This window comes from Saccostrea cucullata, unplaced genomic scaffold, assembly GCF_032062105.1.
Source record: "Saccostrea cucullata isolate Sc308-1 unplaced genomic scaffold, CSIRO_AGI_Scuc_v1 ctg3842, whole genome shotgun sequence".
Classification (NCBI taxonomy): Eukaryota; Metazoa; Mollusca; class Bivalvia; order Ostreida; family Ostreidae; genus Saccostrea; species Saccostrea cuccullata.
The window spans coordinates 32,140-51,576 of record NW_026932151.1 but is presented as its reverse complement, the minus strand read 5'-3'; the positions used below and the strand labels follow the sequence as shown (position 1 = coordinate 51,576).

Below are 19,437 nucleotides of genomic sequence, written 5' to 3'. Positions count from 1 at the left end.
AATTTTTCTCTGGTGCCAAGTAACGGACAATTTTCTGATTTTAAAATGCAATCTCAAGAACGGTGAAAGATATCAATGTGAATCTTTCAGGGATTATAGATCGTGATAGATACTATCCAGGACGCGACCTTTTGTTCGTCGTCAATACCTCCTGTTGTTATGAGATGCAAATTGAAAAAAGCTTATTTTCTAAATTTTTGTTTTCCACTAATTATTTTTGATTTTTGGAATATTAATAGAGACCCTTTTATATGTGCTTACTATATAAGTTGTTTGAATATTGGTTAATCTGAACGCTAGATATTAATATTTGAAAATCTGAAGCGGGACCAAGATGGCGGCTGTCTCTGTTGACTCCGCCATTTCACGAGTAGGGGTTTATGGAGGCAGCTGAGCATTGATTAAACGATTCTGATATAGGGATACATGAAATGTAAAAAAAAACTACTTGGACTTTCACGTAGTAATATGTTGCAATTCAGTGTCAAATTTAAAACTGAATTTCCGTTTCACTGTTTTAGTGTAACTAGACTAGATACAATATGTGATATGTACAATGTGTTAAATATACGTTCTTAACGAAATAAAATAAAGACGATAAGAACGTTTTATGTATTTAATTTCATTGAAACTTTCATACCTATTTAATAGTTCAGTCCAAAGAAAATGTGCAATAATTTACTTGTGGCGTTAGGCGCAGTATTATGAAAAGTGGCCCGCCTTTTATAATTATTAGACAGGTGTACTGTTGCAAAAGTATAAACAAGTATATTTAGAGCAGTACTTCCAATAGCTTAATGATTTGCGCGTTGAGGATAAAAGCAAAAAAAAGCGCATTCACGTTGGCGACCTGGGTTCAATCCCCCTTGTGACCAAAATTTTGATTTACTTATCAGCTTTTCATTTTACTTGGTTATTTCCTGAATCGGACGGAAGACTTCTCGTTGCTCGCAACGAGATCTTATCTAGTCCTTTTTATATTTTTATTACACTCAGTTAGATATTCACTCATTACTTCTCCATTTTGAACGACATTAAGAGAAAATTAGAGAAATTGGATGTCCGCCATTTTGAATCGCCATTTGACCTCTTTATCGCCATTTTCATGAAGGCCAGCATATTTTTTCGGATTCAGCATACTCGGTTTAGGTTTAAAAAAAACTATGCTTGACCAAATAATAATTATTTGCCGTTAGAAATTATTTCTAGCCTTCATTTAAAAATCAGGACCAGACTGTTAGTGAGGGTATTACTGTCTCATGACAGCATCTAGTTTTTATTGCATTTTCATTGCAAAACAGCATTTCTGCATCCAAAATATATCGATTATTATGCATCAGGCTTTAAACATCGATCGAAGTGGGACCCGGTCTGTATTACATTTAGTCGATTCCTGAACTGCCTTTATTAGTCCTATCGTAGACGTGTTCATGGGTGTATTAAAACGAGCCATCAGCTTCTCAATAGAGAGTAAAGAATATGTATTGTCAAAAAGAATACAATTAAATTGTACAAATGTTATGAACCATTAGATTGTACAAATATTATGAACACAACATATTTGATTACATCTACAATGTGATGTTAGAATACACATACATGTACATTGCGCTAAAAGTGAAAATTCAGATGTGCAAATTTTACACTTTAGGATCTCTTCAAAATGTATAATACAAAATTTCCAAAAAGAAATTAAAAAAAAAAAAGAAATATTCTTGACCTCTGGATCTAAGTTTGACTTTTCTTTTTATTTTGCATAAGGATGGTGGTTCTTTATACATACATGTATGTTTACATAAGTAGTGTATTAGATTGATTGATTGATTGTATACTGTTTAACGTCCCTCCCAAGAATATTGTGGAATCATTTTTATTCGTAGGGGTCAATGTTCGTGGGTAACCAAACATTTTCTGGTTTGTGGGGACGTAATTTCGTTGGTAACAAGTTCCATTTCGATTTTTTCCCTCCAACATTAAAACAAAGAAGGATAACCCCGTCAATAATTCTTATTTAAGCTATCTCTCTTGTGAAAACAAAATGTACCGGCGGCTTGCACCGACAAATCACAGCCGAATGATAGGAATGATAATTAGTTACATTAATTAATTAATTATAGTTCACCCTGTGACATGAGAAATACGACAACAGTGCCACCTCAGAGTATGAACATTTTTTTTTTTTGAATTGGAAAGTTGTTAAACGGGATTTATCAGTATCTCTATATTTATATTTCCATTTCATTTTTTCCCTTTTCAAGAATAAGAGAAAAAATCTAACATCCCTTGTATGTATGTAAAACACATCGGACAATATGAATCCAATGATATGTTATATTTGTGAAAAGATCATAATAGTGACCATAACATGTAAGTAATACTGACTTTAAACAAGGTTGGTGAAATCCCTGTAACAAACTTATCTGTCAGTAGCCTGCCTCGGCCTGAAAATCGATCGTTTTCGGAGGACAACCTTTGGAATGAGAACTAGAGTTCGAGTCTGGGATGGACTAGAAGCTACACTTCCCACCATCTTATCAACAATTCAAATTAAACGCCGTCCCTGCAACTACTTTTGTTCTAACCAACTAGAAAGCGCATTCCTCTTCAAAGAAACAGAGAGAAAGAGAGACAGAGAGAGAGAGAAACCGAACCCTAAAGTTTTTCTCGGCGGGGGGGGTATGCGGAGGCGGAGGAATGGTGTCAAAACCCACTGAAATATTGTGACAAAAAATGATCAACAAAATAAATAAAAGAAACGAAACAAACAAATAAGCAAACTAAAAGGGAGAATTGAAACTAGCCAATGTTGAAAACCAAACCTTGTTTTTTTTTTTTTAATTGGATGGGCCGCTTCAGAAATTCTTCACAAACTATCCTGTGTTTCCGCGGTTTGGGGGGGGGGGGGGGGTCATTGTTATATTTTAGCTACTTTATTATAAAAATTAAATAATGCTGAAAGTCATGGTTGTGTATCTAAGGCAAACATTTTTGGATTAGAAAAAAATACAAAAATGAAGAAAACAGCCCAGACAAAAATGCAAAAAAAAAAATCTTCTATTGGTACTAACCCAAAAAGGGGAGATTACCCCCCCCCCCTTTTTTTTCCATTCTCTACATAACAAAAATACAGATGTATTGTGAGGTTCGTTCTTGAACTGTTTGATTAACTATGCGAAAAATATCACTCTTTAATTTTGAAAACAAAAATCCGTTTTTCAAGTTACACATTATAAGTTATTAATGTTGTGCATAACTAAATAAGCATTGAAATCTGAGTTGAATTAAGGTAAGTCACTCCTGAAATTTGTTAAATCAAGGATTTTTTTGAGAATTATATTTTGGATAAGTACTCATAAAGTGTAACTCAATATCGCAAAGAAAATAGGTGGTCAGTGTGCATCCTACTGATCTACGGTACATTTAAGTTGACCTTTTTGCACTTAAATTTCATCTCTTTGGTTAATTACTTTAATCCTGATTATATTTGATTAGATGTTAGCATGCAATAAATTTAATCTAATTTTACGTAAAATAGTTTGAATAATATTTATCATTAAACAAATCTTGCAAATTAATGCGCGTAAATTATTGTGTGACCTTTTTGCACTATAAAATAGCATATTTGGGGTATTAAAAAACTTAATAGGCAATAAAAAATTTTCTTATATCAAACTTTTTACGACTTGAGTGCTGATCAGTCACAAGTATCGAGTAGTTTAAAATAATGAAAGAAAAAGGTGGGGTCAGTGATGTTAATTTTGAAATATTTGTCAAAATATGTGATTTTCAGGCAAAAAATGGTGTAAATTTGACCTTGACTTCTTTAATATATTTTCATTTTTTGGAAAAGTTTGTTAAGGGAAGGTGTAAAACTTAATCTAAGAATATAAATTAAGACCTATATTAAATATTTTTAGCAATATCAAAACGGAAAATATTCTCCGAGTAAAAGTATGTGAGGCTTAATTTCCATTACATTAAATTTTATAAATGTGCAGATTTGCAGAACTTTCTGCTAAATATCCTTCCACCAAAAGAAATAGTCCCTCATAAATCTTGCTTCTATGTAGATTTTTGAGCAGTTTTTTCATTGAATGTTAAAAAATTTACATTGTTGAATTTAAATATGTTATAGAAATTGAATTTTAAAAGGTAGTTTTGAAGTAAAATCTTCTGCGTGAACTTTTCTAAAAAGCTGACCAGTGACTTACCTTAAGCCTGAGTTGATTACATTGGTGTCGGAAGCAAACTGAAAGTGCGGGGGATTGAAAAAAAAATCATATCTGAAAAAAATTTACAACTTACAAAAAAAACCCAGAAATGTCCATTGTCCAAACTAGTAGTTAAAACCCGAAAATTCTATTTTTTGGTGGGGGGTGGGTGGAGGATCCAACCTTTTTTTTTCAAGCACTACCACCTACTATTCTTTCTTTGACTACACTGTAACGTGCCTGTTGAAACCCTGTGAGATTGGTTTTGTCTCCCCTTTTAACTTGAAAAGGGGGATGCTAAACCATTTTCACATTGTTTAATGCATATATTATGTCTTTGCAAAAATGTGTGTGTGTGTGGGGGGGGGGGGGGGGGGGGGGGGGGTGTTAAGCATCCCTAGCCGCTCTCCTGTTTCCGACGCCTATGGATTACTAGTAAATCACAGTTGTGAAAACCAAGTCATAAATATGTGTTTTTATGCTGTTAAATTTAGAACCGGTTTCATGATCAAAATTCCACGACCCGGCTCAGTTTTCAACGGACTAGGGTATAAATTCAACACCTTTGGTCTCACCATTCAACGTTGAAAAATGACCCCCGGGTCAATTTTCAACCCGGGTCAAAATTCAACGTTACACCGGTGAAGGGCTGCAAATTTAAGCCTATGCTCGGCACTTACGGCCTTTGAGCAGGGAGGGATCTTTATCATGCCACCCCTGCTGTGACACGGGGCGTCGGTTTATGCGGTCTCATCCGAAAGACCGCCCCATTTAGTCGCCTTTTACGACAAACAAGGGGGTACTGAGGACCTATTCTGACCCGGATCCCCACGGGGTTGTAGTGTATTAGATGAAGTAATCAAAAGTTATTAAGCACGCACTTTAAAAAAAACTATTTATTCAAATGTTATTGATACAAACTCAGTCTGAATTTAAATATAACTTAATCTTATAGTTTTTAACTATTTTACTTCGATTGAACAATATATGGAATGTCACTTTTTCTAAAACAAAATATGGCAAACCCATGTAAAAGTCCATGATTTTTCCTTCAAATATCAATGAATATATTATAGGAATATACTTGTTTTTTCGAAGTGTTTATTTTTATTAAAAGAAAATAATTTAAAACTCTGTTTTGTAAAAATTCTTGTTTAACCTACATGATATACAATTTATACAATAATTTCATTTAAAAAAGCAAAAATTAATTGTATCACATTATATATATAAAAATGAATTATGACTGTAAAAACTCAACCTCCATTGTCCATTGATAAAAAGAATAGTTTAACTAAGTTCAAATTATTAATGAACTTCAGCAACACAGAATGTTGACTTGTACACGAAAAAATTCCTGAACTTAAAAAAGTCAAATTGTCAATGAGTAGTTTCTGTTATATCTTTATCAGAGTTACAAATAAAATGTGAAATTCATACTCTCAATATTGTTAGAGAATGCCATTAATTTGATTGAAAATGGCATTAATTGATTATAGAAACATCTTGCAAGGTTAGAATAATTTAAGATATATTCTATATTACCGGTAATTCGAAAAGAAGAAATGGAAATGGCAAAAACAATCATATTTGCGGTTTTCCGTCATTTTCACTGACCACTTTATTTAATTTAAACATATTTTTCTCATTCGTGTTGGGGATACAGCCTATTAGATAAACTTGTGCTTTATCAACGGGTAGATGATTTATTAATAGCACTTCCGGTTTTGACACGATCCCTCGCTTCAAGATTTTATCTTATTGAAACTTTTATTTGTGAAATTCATGGACATAATAAAATCAATGATAAGAGCAATAATACCGTTAAAAGCAAGAAAAAGACTCATATATGTCAAAGAAGCGTCTTACTTTATCAAGGAACCTGTATTGGCTAGAAAACAAAATGTTACCCCCCCCCCCCCTTTAAAGCGTCTTCGGAGAAAGTAAAGCCTAGCAGTTAAGTTGTTGTGTTAATGATTCCTTTAAGGACGTTTGATCCTGAGTTTTTGACTAAATTTTGGTCATGCCGTTTATTTATAAAATTCTGCAACATTTTTAAGTTCTAACATTAAATCTGAATTCTACAATGCAAATTGAACTATATTCAATGGAAAAACCGCCATTAAATTCCATTCAAGTAGAATTTAACTAGGGACTATATTTTGTGGCGGAAGGTTTTTTAACGAAAATGATCAGTTTTTCCCTTTTGAACTATAACAGTACTGTTAATTTTTTATTCCTATTTTTCCTAGCGCACAAAGCTGATTTTAGCAGTGAAATGTGTTATGCTGGTTCTGAAATATCTAATAAATTATTTGTTATGAATTCTATCAACAAAGTGTGACAAATATAGTAATATATTGTGAAAATCCGGGAAAAAATTGAGCCAATTTAAACTTAAAATTGACACTATTTTAGCAATATCTGAAAATTTACATCATGTACCCCCACTTTTTATATTCTTTTATAAATATTCAAGATAACTTTGACTTATCTGCTTAAATTCAGAAAAAAATTAAGACTTTAAAATAATTTTTTTTTTCTTATTTAATTTTAAATGCCGGAAAAATCATATTTTATTAGTGCAGAAAGGTCAAATAATTGATTATGCGTAGAAATTTGAAACATTTTCTTAGTCACAATTTTAAAGTGTCTTCTTTTAAACAGACTTAGAGTTCATTTTGTTTCATGCTTTAAATGGTTAAAAAAATATTTCAGGGAAAACGTCGAAAATGCAATTGTAATTAAGACACAAATTTCAGTGCGAAAAATTCACATTAAATGTACTGTAGCACCAAAAGAAGTAAATTGACCCCCATTTTTTGATTTGAATTTTAATTAAGCTATGTATGTAGAAACTAAAAATATACTTGGCAAAAAAAGTTTAAGACTTAAAATATCAGGATCGAACGTCGTTAACATCTTCAATAACGCTCTCTTATATTATACTACGTATGTCTACCTAGTAATGAAGGTGTAACTTACCATGGATCAACAATGTATATACAAGTAGGCCCCTAACGTTAGCCTTGCCTGACACATTTTGTATTGAATTCGTACAAAGTGTTAATTTTTACGATCCCATGGTCCTTACATCTTTCAGTCTGAAGTTTGTTTGATGCAAAGCTCCAGCAATTGTCACATAATGTTTTCAAAGACACGGACAGCAAAAATTCTAAATTTTGAACACGATTTACTTTCCTTCGAGGCATGTCAACATCAATGGTGCTACGTCATCAAGTTATACGTCATCACTTTGAATTTAGCAATCATTCATGTAGTTTAGCAGAGGAAGTCTCAAAGTTTTGTTTAAACGAAAGTCGCATGAGATAAGAACATCTATAATTGTGTGATTTGATACTGGCTTTTTCCAGCTCGTTGAAATGGTGTATATTTGCACGGCAAGCCCTGCGAATATATACACCATTTCAACTCGTTGGATAAAACCAATATCAAATCACACAATATAGATATCCCCTGTTTATTGTTTTTGGAGCTATTAAGATACATGTATTTGTAAACATAAATCATAAATTTGAACTTATTCTAATTTATATGCTTGTATCTGAATTATAATTAGAAGTACATGTAATCTAAAACAGGTTCAGAGGCAGCATTCGAAAAATAATTTACACATTTCATCGAATTGTATTTAAAAAAAACCCAACCCAAGAAGTTGAAATTTGTAACCATAAGATACCTTAAAGCTCCTTTTAGTAACCAAAACAAGCACATTTTAACGAGAAGTTTTAAGAAAAGGAGCAGTAAAATATAGTGGAAGACAGACCCTTATCACTGCGCAATATCCTCTGCTCTTGAACCAGTAAAGCAAAATGAAAAAAAAAACCACTTTCAACCCCTTTCAATTAATTTGCATTAAAACCATTCCCTAAAAATTTCTGAGGATAGTTGTCTAATGTTCTGATTTGTTGAACACACCATTTCCTTGTAAATATCTTCCATGGCGTATCCGTACTCCACTCTCTTACGATCTTCGACAGGATGACCAGGAAATTTTTTTTCGTAGAAACACCCTGGAGCACCACCCCTCACCATCAAAACAACACAGGGTTTGTGATTCTTTATGATAACGCCTGGAGAGCCAGACGATCCCTTGTCAAATGTAGTGTGAAATAGTATTTTTCTGGGTGGAAGACGGAGTTCAGCGTAGTGATCTAATCTATCTGGGAAATACTGAACGCTCCAGTTACTTAATTCACTAATGTATGTATCAACATCATTGTTCTGTTCAATAACTCTCGGAAAGACTTCACTGTCTTCCATCATCTGTACACCACCAGGATGCCCAATAAGGTGAACTTCCGACGGAATCTGCATTTGGCAAAATGAGGTCAAAGGTGGGGGGAAATGAACATCAGGTATTTCATGCCTCGACAACTCCAAAACAGCAAAATCAAACTCCTGATGTGTGAATCTAACTGATGCTTCAAATTTGAATATCTTTCTTGGATCAATGTTTTGTAGGTGTTGTTTTCTCTCAAATTGTATATATACTCGGATGGAATCAATGAAATGTGGTCTAGCTGTAAAATAAAATGAGGAGAGATATTTCAAAACATCAAAAATATTTTATATCTTCAATGTGCTAGAATGATTTTATTTTAATTTTCATTTTTTTATTGGCAATTTCCATTCTATAAGATTAAAGGTAATTTTATTATTTTGATTAAAGCATTACATCATATATTAAAATAGTGGGATGTTTTAATTCATTTTCTAGTCATATTATTCTACCTACATGTCATATTTGATAAGAAAATTATATTTTTCATACACTAATTAAAACCTTCTTTTCAACGATTATTGCCTTTTATGCATTATGAAGTGAAAATAATTTATTTTCTTTTTAAAGATGATTTCGAAAAAAAAAAAAACGAAATGTACTTTTTATTTGAATGATGTAAGAAAAAAGATAACTTGCAAAATAATTTTTAATTCTCTGAATATAAAGAATTTGATTTCATTCTTTTTTATTTTCTAAACATTATGACAGGTGCTGCATAAAATTTAAATATTAAAAAGATTAAACTAAAAATATGTCCACAGGACATGAAAGTCCGTCGTGGGTATATTAGTAATGCAACATGAAAAGAATGGATGGACTTAATTTGCCAGAAAAAATACCGTCAATCATAGATTTATAAAATATTTATTTCTTTCCTGATATCTTAACCGTGTATTCCTACATATCATTTAATTTCTATAAAGTATTTGATTCTGATTCAATAAAAAATTGTTTTGATAACTGCATTAATAAAATCTAGAGTTCGTTTGCACTAAGCAGCCAGAAATACCAGGATACTTCGGCTGTCTTTACATTTATAGTTCCCGCTTCCGGATTACTTATTACGGAATAATTAAATTGTTATACTTTAAAATAGTTTTTCCTGAATTTCGAATTGAATGATAAGAAACAAATGTAATATTTTCCCCTTTGATCGAGATATCAAAAAAAAAATTTGAACGGAAAACGTTTTCATCTAAGCGCATTGATGACTTTTTCCGTCCTCTTTTTTTTCTTTGATACTTCGATCAAAGGAAAAAAAATATTGCATTCATTTCTTAAGTCAGCAGATGTTTGTGGGCTGTTCTTCTGAAAACTGTAGTGTATATTAAACAAAATAGTGTCATAATAATATCGAAATTATGTCATTTTACAAGGAGAAGAGAAGATAAATGTGCGCTAACGTTATTTAACCACAAAAGCAAGTTTTATATTTAAAATCCAATTCGAGAATTTTTCACTCATATAGAGACGTCACCGTATGCCATGCAGTAAAGGGCTTCAAATTTAATTTATATATACTGAAAGGAAAAAGAAACGCAGGGTAACCTTTTGAGGTGAATTAAATTTGTTTGTCTTAAAATACTTTTTAGTTTTCCAATCAAACTTTTAAAATCATCTGTCTAAAAGATATCACCAAATTCTCATATGATTTTGTGTAATTATTCTTGAGTAATTGAAGCTCAAATGACGATACCCTCAAAGGAGAAAATCGAAAACTCTCATTATTTTCAATGTCCATCTCGTGCATCTCTCAGAGTCTTATTTCTCCTTTGCATGGAATTTCATCAGAGTGTTTATCTTTCAAACCCTGGCTATATTTAGCATGGGTAACCACGCCAAAAATAAGTCAAACGGCGCGCGCATGCGCCAGTGAGAGGAATACAACAGTTAGTTGACTGGCTCAAAAAACTAAATTGCGGAATTGTTTTCTTTCAAATTTCGTATGAATGTAATGATTATAATCGTGTACACTATAAATGGCTGTTTTTGTGGTAGTAGGGTGGCGATTTAAGAGATGGCAGGACGAATAACCCGCTCGTAACATGGCTCTGTTTCGCATTAACGTCATTGTCACGGTTGATTGAAATCCACTCCAGACCCTCACTGACAATGGCTAAAAAGTTTTATGGGGGAAAATTTACAAGAGACTGCTTAGTAAACCGTTGTTGACTTTTTCATTAATTAGGTAATTCAAAAACAAGACCCCATTGAACTTCCGTAAACTGTGCCAAGATTGCAATAAATTCATAATGTCTCTTAATATTGAAAAACGATGTGCATACCTCATATGCATCAAATAATGCAACAAGATTTGTGGACAAACACGTCGTTATCAAATTACACATGTTTTGGGATTTTTAGCGTTTTCCCTACGTGACGTCATAAATTTTACGGTTGAGTAATTCTGATTACTGATTTTGATGCACAGTAACGAAATTTCCCATCTGACCAATTTTCGTAATTTTCGGTCATGTAGTCAAATTTTTATCGACAATTATGCTACCCTGCCTTTCTTTTTCCTTTCAGTATATATACTCGGCACTCAGGGCCAGAGATAAGTAAGGGTTCCTTATTGTGCCAACATTTACCGTGATACGGTAATTACGTTTCTAAGGTCATATCCGAAAGACTCGTGACTTTCACTTCTAATGCTGCGTGCTTCGGTGAAGGAACCGTCACTATCTATGTTAACGTCTTAAGTATGACGCGGCGCGGGGAACGAGATCGTACCCAGGCTCCCGAATAACGAAGCGAACGCTCTATCACTAGGCGGCCGTGATGGGTCACTTTATTTTGAAAACCACGTAATGTGTACTACATGGAGGCTATTCACAAAATTAAATACCACAAGGGCATACCCTAGTTTAATTTAAAAGAAAATGTTACCCGTCGTCAAACAATATGAACTGTCACTACGCTATAGGGCGTGGCTTAATTTCCTTGTGGGTAATAGCAGTGATTATTAAGAAACGGTTCCCCTAGAATCAGATTCGACTAATATACATGAGAGAGTGGATAAAAATATAATTCAGCTACAAACCACGGGAGATTCAATAACTTTTTTTGAAATTGTTCTAAAAGACATACCGAGATAACCTTAGCTTTCTTGTAGTAAGTTTGTAACTTAATTTTGACAAAATTTTAGATCTTTTCTCATTTCAAGTTTTAAAGTCAGATATCCATAAAAATAACATATGTTCAATTAGAATTCAGACACAACTAGACACAATTTCAAAAAAAGTTATAGAATCCCCCATGGATTGTAGCTGAATAATATTTTTATCTATGAGATTGTGTGTTTTTATCTTTAAACCTTTACAAGGGTTTAACCACATCTGGAGTGCAACTGAAAGAAATTGAACCGGTAGTGTTTTCGAAAAAAAAAAAAGACATCGATTTTGAAAATCTATTTGACAATAAAATCAAAATAAATTATAAGTGTTAAACTAGAACTGATATACCATTCAAAGTTTAAAATACTATAATTATCGCCACCAGTACTAATAAAAATAAAGTATTTCTAATCATTCAGTTCTATCATGAGTGCAAAATTTGATGTTTTGCTCCCCAACATAAACAAGAGGCCCATGGGCCACATCGCTCACCTGAGAAGCTTTGACAATTCTGTTCTTTACCAGATTTCCCCCTTGTAATAAATTATGTATCCCCACCCTACCCCACTGATCATAATTAAGACATTTTGAAATCAACTACCCCAGGATCCTACCATGTGCAAATAAGTTTCAGCTTTTCTGGCCCAGTGGTTCTTGAGAAGAAGATTTTCAAAGATTTTTCCTATATATTTCTATGTAAAACTTTGATTCCCAATTGTGGTCCTGCCCTTCCCCCGGGGGTCATGATTTGAACAATTTAGAATCTACACTAACCTAGGATGCTTTCACATAAGTTTCAGCTTTTCTGGCCCAGTAGCTCTTGAGAAGAAGATTTTCAAAGATTTTTCCTATATATTTCTATGTAAAACTTTGATTCCCCATTGTGGCCCGGCCCTTCCCCCGGGGGTCATGATTTGAACAATTTAATATCTACACTACCCTAGGATGCTTTCACATTTGTTTCAGCTTTCTGGCCCAGTAGTTCTTGAGAAGAAGATTTTTCCTATATATTTCTATGTAAAACTTTGATTCCCCATTGTGGCCCGGCCCTTCCCCCGGGGGTCATGATTAGAACAATTTAATATCTACACTACCCTAGGATGCTTTCACATAAGTTTTAGCTTTCTGGCGCAGTGGTTCTTGAGAAGAAGATTTTTTAATGACCCCCACCCTATTTTTGTCTTTTCTTGATTATCTCCCCTTGCGAGGAGATATGTCCTTACTTTTTGACAATTTAAATTTCCCTTAACCCAAGGATGCTTTGTACCTAGTTTGGTCAAAATTGGCCCAGTGGTTCTTGAGAAGAAGTCGAAAATGTGAAAAGTTTACAGACGGACAGACAGACAGACGGACGGACGACGGACAAAATGTGATCAGAAAAGCTCACTTGAACCTTCGGCTCAGGTGAGCTAAAAAGTGGTAAATTTTGATAGACCATGTATGTACCTGAGCAGCTATTAAATTGAAATTCAGAAATAATAACATATTGTTATTCTTATTACTGACCTGAAAAAGCACCCTGAATTACATGTAGACATGTTATGATAAGGTCGTTTCCCACACGGAAACCTGTTCCTGAAGGATGTCCATCAATATAGATAAGTCCAATACTTCTGCTGACTTCAACTTTGATTTCACTGGCCATCACTTCTCTTTGAATGGCTCCTTTAGAGAAAGGATAAGTAGGTCCTATACTTGTCGGCATCGCATTTACTCTTGTATCCTAATAATAAATATATCAAGGTGAATTAAAATACAATCTACCCGGTACATGTACTTAATGCTTTATTACGATGTTTTGCTCACATTGGAAGTGCAATTTTAGATACATTCTTATCTATATTTAAGGTGAGTATTAACTGATTTCAAGAATTTAAGTAAAGGATATATGCCGAATACTGTTCTTTAACTTTTACATACAGAATAGTATGAGGCAGACATCTTACTTAAAACATTGTCATTCAAATGTCCAAAAGTTACCTGCAGGAGTCCGATAATTACACAATGGGAGTTTATAGGCAGGCATTGTTTTCTACCCGTCTGATAAGTAGATAAAAGAAATGAGACAGTAAAATAGTGTGTGAACCCTTGTTTCATTTTATTCATTCAATGGCAGTCGTTCACTTTAACAGGACAGGTGTTTGGTAGTGAAGGATTTTTTTTTTTATTTTGGAATTTTTTTAAAAATTTATTATGTGCATAAATTGAAATTAATATAGACACATTTTTGGGTTATATTATTAACATCACTATAAAAAGTAAAATAAAGTGGATATTTATGGATAAGTTTAAATTAATATAATGAAAATTTAAATGTTTTTAAAGTGCGGCCATCGGACATACATTGTATCTTATGAAAGGAATTTGCAGTCTTTCTCAGAAATCGATTTAACTTCGCTTATTCAAAGTTCTGTATCAGAAAAACTTTCCAAAATTGGAAAGTATTGAATATGAAAAAGATTTAAATTCGAATTTTTTGCATAGATTTGGTATTTGGAAATTACTTCATTCCCTTGCGTTTGCCTACCCTGAATTTTTCCCCTAATTTTTTTTTATAGCTGAACCTTTTTTATTTATCTCTTCTTTTTTGCTTTATAAATACCGTTCCCATAATATGTTATCGGACTACTACATGAACATTTTTATACTACAAGAACAAAAGCATGACGTCAGAGCAATATACAATATATGTTCAATGTATTAATTGCAATTATGATAGGTGTATAATCATTAATGCGTCAACTTCAGTGAGAATCAATAATATAATTTATTTTCAATGCCAAACATTGGGTCATCTTTAGATTAATTAACGGTTAAGCTTTAAAACATGTAGAAAAAAACATAACAGAATATAATTATAATAATAGTTTCATTTTGAGAATAAAATATTCTACATTTATGTTCCTGATCAATGATGACCTTACTATGGAGCTGTTAATGAGCTGTGATGAGACTATGATGCTAATTTTACTTCTACTTGAAAAGTTGGAGGCAGGTTAGGGGCAAATTTCATTGTAAAGAAATGCATTACATTACCATTACTTCAACAATTCGGGCATTAAATTATCAGTACCATTACTCTATTTTCTTAAGGTAATGCATTCACCACTTTACCATTACTTTAGTTAAGTTATGCATGACCATTACCATTACTTTTGGAGGTTTACAAAACTTTGTAATTTCATTTTTCATAAACATGCATCTTACGTTAATTTTTTTTTAATTTTGAAGAATTGTTCAGTGTATAAATAGTTTAAAACTGCATTTTGTGGTGGACATAAATTTGTGGGACTCTTCATACTTTGAAAACAACGAAAATTAAACCCCCACGAAAATACATGATTTCACAGTAACCGTGATGCTAAGGAAAATAGCTCTAGCGGGGCCGCTAAGTTTAACGGTCGAAGGGAAACTTTGAATTAAGTAGTTGAGACATGTACCCTGCTAACAGGTACCATTATATTTTTCAAAAATGTACAACTTATCCATGCATGCTGAAAAGGAAAATGATATTTTCTTCTGCCAAATGAATGATGTATATTAACTTTGATACAAGTCATGTGTTTGATAAGTTTCAATATATGATTATTGAGTATTAAGAAATTATTACAGCTTGGTTTTTTGCACAAATTAAGGTCTCATTGTTATAATGTAAAATTGTGTAAGGTGACAACAAAATATATTTGAAAAATAATTCATAACTTAATTTTGATCATATTTCAATACTTTAAACATTATGCACACATAAACATTAGTAGGATTTTCATATGCTCTTGGATGATATATTATGAGAGTTTCCAAATGAATTTTTCATGGTTTCTCCTCAAATAGAACCGTCTTTGTATCCGTTCATTTTAAAGCATACTTTTGCCATGCTTTAATACACAAACACTGCAGTTCATGTAACTTCTGTATTTTTCTGTACACTAATATGACACTAAGGCGCAAGATAAAAGATTTATTTTTCATCTGTTCAACTGCTTTTCAAGTTTAAGGTAGGACCAAATAGATAGGTCAAATTTTTCCTCAAATTCAATTTTTCTAAACCTTTGATATTTTTTTCTTGGATACAAAATCTCTCTTTATATATGATATGAAAGTAATTCAACTGCTCATTTTTTGCCCACATAGTATGAAATATGGCCTATCAGACCCCTGTAAGAAGATTGTGAAATCAGACATTCGACTTCAGAATGAGCCTTATTTTATAATTTTCTATTAATCTATTGCGAATTTGTGTGATACTTTTCATAACGATAACCTTTTTGTTACTTTAAATCAGTAAGTCACATTGATACTGAAAAATTTGGGTAAAATGTTAATTAAAATAGGGTATTACTGTCTCATGACAGCATTTAGTTGAATCTTTTTCTCCTCTTGATCTGTATAATAAATACGAATTTCTTTTTAATTTGCATCGAAATTTATTTATTTCTCTTGTCACATTTTAAACATTTACAAGAAGGATATAGAGATAACGAGCAGTATTCAATCTCAAAGTCCATAAAACAATACAAAATAAGAGCAGAGCAAACACGGACCCCTGAAACATCAGAGGTGGGATCAGGTGCCATGGAGGAGTAGCATCCCTTGCCGACCGGTCACACCCGCCGTGTGTTCCTTGTCATGATCAGGAAATAACGGGAGAAATCCTGAAACAATTGTGGTTAATAGCCATCCTGGCCCTGAAATTGAGATCATCGAAAATTTTGCCTTTTCACTCTGCCATTTTGGTTTGCAAGACAATATGGTCGATTGCACTATGTTCAGATGTTATCTAAGCCAGATCTCGATAGAGGAGAACGGAAGTAAGAATTCGAAAGACCTAATACAGAACAACCTAACACACTTTTTGTGCATAATAAATATACAATTTGTTCAGTGGAAGGCACTGTATTTCTACGGTCTGTAAATAAATATTTCTTCGGAGAGATACAAGTTCTGCAGCTTAATTCGAAGTCCCTTTTAAGACATATACATATATTGAGAAACGGAAGTTTCAAGACACGGACATTAAATATAATACAGATACTGGGATAATACAGAATTTTAAAGCATTCTTTAAAAAGATATAAATGTCATTGTGCCTCTTCTGTGATATGAATCGGGGCGATATTTTACTACTGTTGTTCAAACCACAGGCGACGGGCAACAAACGGCATAAGTACAATCAAAATCGTTATCTACAATTTATTCGGTATTTTCAAAATAATTTGTATTCATATTTAAACACAGGTATTTAAAGTTTTCTTTGTCCACTGATAGGACTTTAAATAAAAGGAAAATAATCTTACTCCGTGTCATTACTATCAATACTAGGAAAAATACGTCGGTAAATATCTTTTTTTCTTTCATATTGAACTCTTGCATATACATTGTATTATATTAGTCACTTTTGACAACCAACACTATTTAAGTATAAATTAGATATGTACAAATTAACTTATATGCTGAGTATAAAGGTAATTGTTGGATGTGAAAGTATCTAATAACTCATTTATTACTATTATTGCTATTTAGCAATTGTAAAGAATATTTTCTCTTTTTTTGCAAATTAGTGATGTCGTACTGAATATATACAATATACATGATTTTTGTGTTCGTTAAACTTTTTTTGCAACTTACTTAGTTCATTTCACTACATCAATAACTGATACAAAGAAGATAAAAACTTCATACATGAATAATTGCAATTAATGTTAATACCAGCTTTCTTATTTGTTCAATACTACTAGTGAAGAGGTGAAAATGTTAAATACAACGCATGATGCCTGAGGCTTGTCACACGACGGATGATGACAGACAAAAAATAATAAAACTCAATAAAAGGTCAATTCAGGTCTAGTAAATGTCTTAAGAATATTTTTCTGTTGCTAGATCCATTATGACTTCATGATCACTTTCAACTGTCTTTTCTCCCATACTTTACGGCACTAATTTAAAGAATTATGTAGAAAATAAAGTATTTTCAGGGAATTCAATTTGAAATCAAATGAAAAGTAGTTTCGATACCTATATCAAATTTGACATTATTTTAAAGAAAAGATCATGGACATACAGATTATCGTTTTCTGAGAGACTGTAGGCAATCTGAGTACATTTTCGTGGTCTAATATGGAGAAAAATCCCATATTCATGACTGAATTTTTTAAATTTTTAATGGGAATTGAGAGTTTAAAAAATATATATAAGACCTTAAGTTAGTAACACATGTGACCTAAATGAGTTACAAAAATAAGAATAAAAGCAATGTATTTTATATTTATTGTATTTAAAAAAAGACTTACCCATTGTTTGCGTTCCACCTCCTGAAATAATAAGAAAAAAGAACTTACTTAAGTGGAAGTGTAAATCTACTTTATTTCCATGTAAATAATCCTAAAAACAATTTTTATCTTTGAAGCCTTTTAAATAGAATATACATTTTTTATGAACATTTATCATATTCAGTGGGCTTTTTTCCCCTGTTTTGAATTAAATCCCAAGTTATAACATTGTATTATTTTCGTATTATTTTTTCTTAACAATAGTCGACTCATTTGTTTTATTTCAGAACTCGTTCAATTTATTTGTTCTTCATGTTTAAATAAATTTTCAACACTTCCATACATTGTACAATATAGTTGAATAAACTGAAATTTTTCATACTTTTTCATACGTTGTCGTGTCCTAATTATCTCAGTCGATTGCTAATCTCCATTATAATTAATGCCTGAGAATATACTATATATATTAGCATTATACTCATTAGCGTCTTTAAGATGTGAACTTCCATTACAATGTAGTATACTCCATGTATTTTGAACTGTACCCTTGATCCCAAAATCGGCATGAACATTTTTTTGGTTTCAATGTATTTTCTTTTCATAAATTTCTGTGTAGGTGATGAATAAATTACATATAAGGAGTGCAAATTACTCAGAAACAGAAAATCATGTCAGCTAGTGAATGACATAAGATCTATCCATTAAATAACTTTTTTTCAGATTCAAAGATGTTGATGCTATTTATTGTACTTATTCTCTTGTGATACACTGTTTTGCCCTTATTATGTAATTTGTATGTAAGATTTACGAGCGAATTTGTTTTTTTGAATATTCCAAGTGCTTTTGCTTTTATTTAGATTTAGAAAGATATCCTAATTTAAACGAAAACTTTGTACTATCGAAAACGAAAGTAATCGACCACGTGTTAAACTTTTTTATTAAGGATATTTCATGTGCCAGCAAATAAGCATTATCGTTGTTATATAACTCAGATAAACTTCATAATAATTATGCCGAATGATATATAAAAGTGTAGAATTGAAGTAATCGCTTTTATTTACAATTGTGTCTCAGATGTGATTAAAAAATACAAATATTGATGATGAGTGCACAAAAGTTCAATTTTATTCCACATATATGAAAATAACAAGAATTTCTTACCAGGAACATGCTTAAGGATCTAATATCATGGTCTTCAGCGAATGGGTGGAGGGGACATTTTTTCCCTTGGTGTCTATACAAAGTCTCCTCTGTAATAAAAGTGTTGCTTAACTCTTTACCAAACTCTGTTGGTGTGCAGCTATACCCAACTTGATAATAAAGGTCGCTGTTAAATGTTTTTGTAAGAGAAGACAGTATCTCCAGCACTTCTCTTTTAACGTTACTAAAGTTCATCTGTATTGATATTTCTTGCGTCTGATCGTCATCATCATACAGCATCAACTGTAAATAACTCTCACTTGCTCCTAAAACTAAAACGTGTTCTTGAAAATAAAACATAGCAGTGTCAATATAAATACACTTTCTTCTTTTTTCTT

At 32.2% G+C, this 19,437-nt stretch overlaps 1 protein-coding gene across 1 annotated transcript; it reads right to left on the bottom strand.

Moving 5' to 3' along the window:
- Positions 1–8,073: 8,073 nt before the first annotated feature.
- LOC134234520 (uncharacterized) lies at positions 8,074–13,402 on the bottom strand. Its single transcript, XM_062716600.1, has 2 exons — positions 13,140–13,402; positions 8,074–8,755 (listed from the first exon to the last, which is right to left on the bottom strand). Exons 1-2 carry the CDS (start codon positions 13,336–13,338, stop codon positions 8,088–8,090), a joined length of 867 nt encoding a protein of 288 aa, XP_062572584.1. The 5' UTR covers positions 13,339–13,402; the 3' UTR covers positions 8,074–8,087.
- Positions 13,403–19,437: the final 6,035 nt, after the last annotated feature.